This window comes from Apaloderma vittatum, unplaced genomic scaffold (genome assembly GCF_000703405.1).
Source record: "Apaloderma vittatum isolate BGI_N311 unplaced genomic scaffold, ASM70340v1 scaffold30410, whole genome shotgun sequence".
Lineage (NCBI taxonomy): Eukaryota > Metazoa > Chordata > Aves > Trogoniformes > Trogonidae > Apaloderma > Apaloderma vittatum.
Window position 1 is genome coordinate 9566 of NW_009696718.1, and position 567 is coordinate 10132.

A 567-nucleotide genomic window follows, 5' to 3' on the forward strand; every position below is an offset into this window, starting at 1 on the left:
GCTGGGCGTTCTCCTCGGCCGTCTCCAAAGCCCGCAGGCAGTGGTCACAAGCTGCAGGGAGACAAGACACCACAGTGAGAAAAGGGACCAGGGCAAGACAGCATGACTGGTGCCAACGCCATCTCCGGGCTGGAGGCACCAGTCTCTTACCGTTCCTCCATAGGAAAGACCATTCCCGCTGCGATTTAACCTCCCCCTGCTGCCTTGTAACGTCTGGAAGCGTTTAAGGGCCGTAAGATGGCAAGCATCCCCGCCTCGCTGACCCACAGAAGACAGGGGGGACTAGGCAGGGCAAGAAAGTCTAAAACCCTGCTCTCACAACCCTCATTTTCTGGTCTGGCGTCTCTGGAGAACCTCTGTGGGCTGTACCCTGTGGCGGCACGACTGAGATTAGCACCCACACCACGACAAAAACACTGGGGTTCCCACATAGATGGTGCCTGGGGGGGCCGATGGAAGTCACCACCCTCTGACCGACCCCAGCGTTCCCCGCTTGTCAACGGTCGGTTCAGCGCAGAGGCAGACAGGGCAGCAGGGGCCACCTTCTTGGAGGTCTTTTCCTGCCTC

General features: G+C 59.4%; 1 protein-coding gene across 1 annotated transcript in view; it reads right to left on the bottom strand.

The window, feature by feature from the left end:
- Window positions 1–567, bottom strand: part of SMYD5 (SMYD family member 5) — a gene marked incomplete at its 5' end in the record, with an annotated part of 5757 nt that overhangs the window by 4992 nt on the left and 198 nt on the right. Inside the window, 1 exon segment of the mRNA XM_009876101.1 lies at window positions 2–57. Within this exon segment, the coding sequence (XP_009874403.1) occupies window positions 2–57 (56 nt within the window).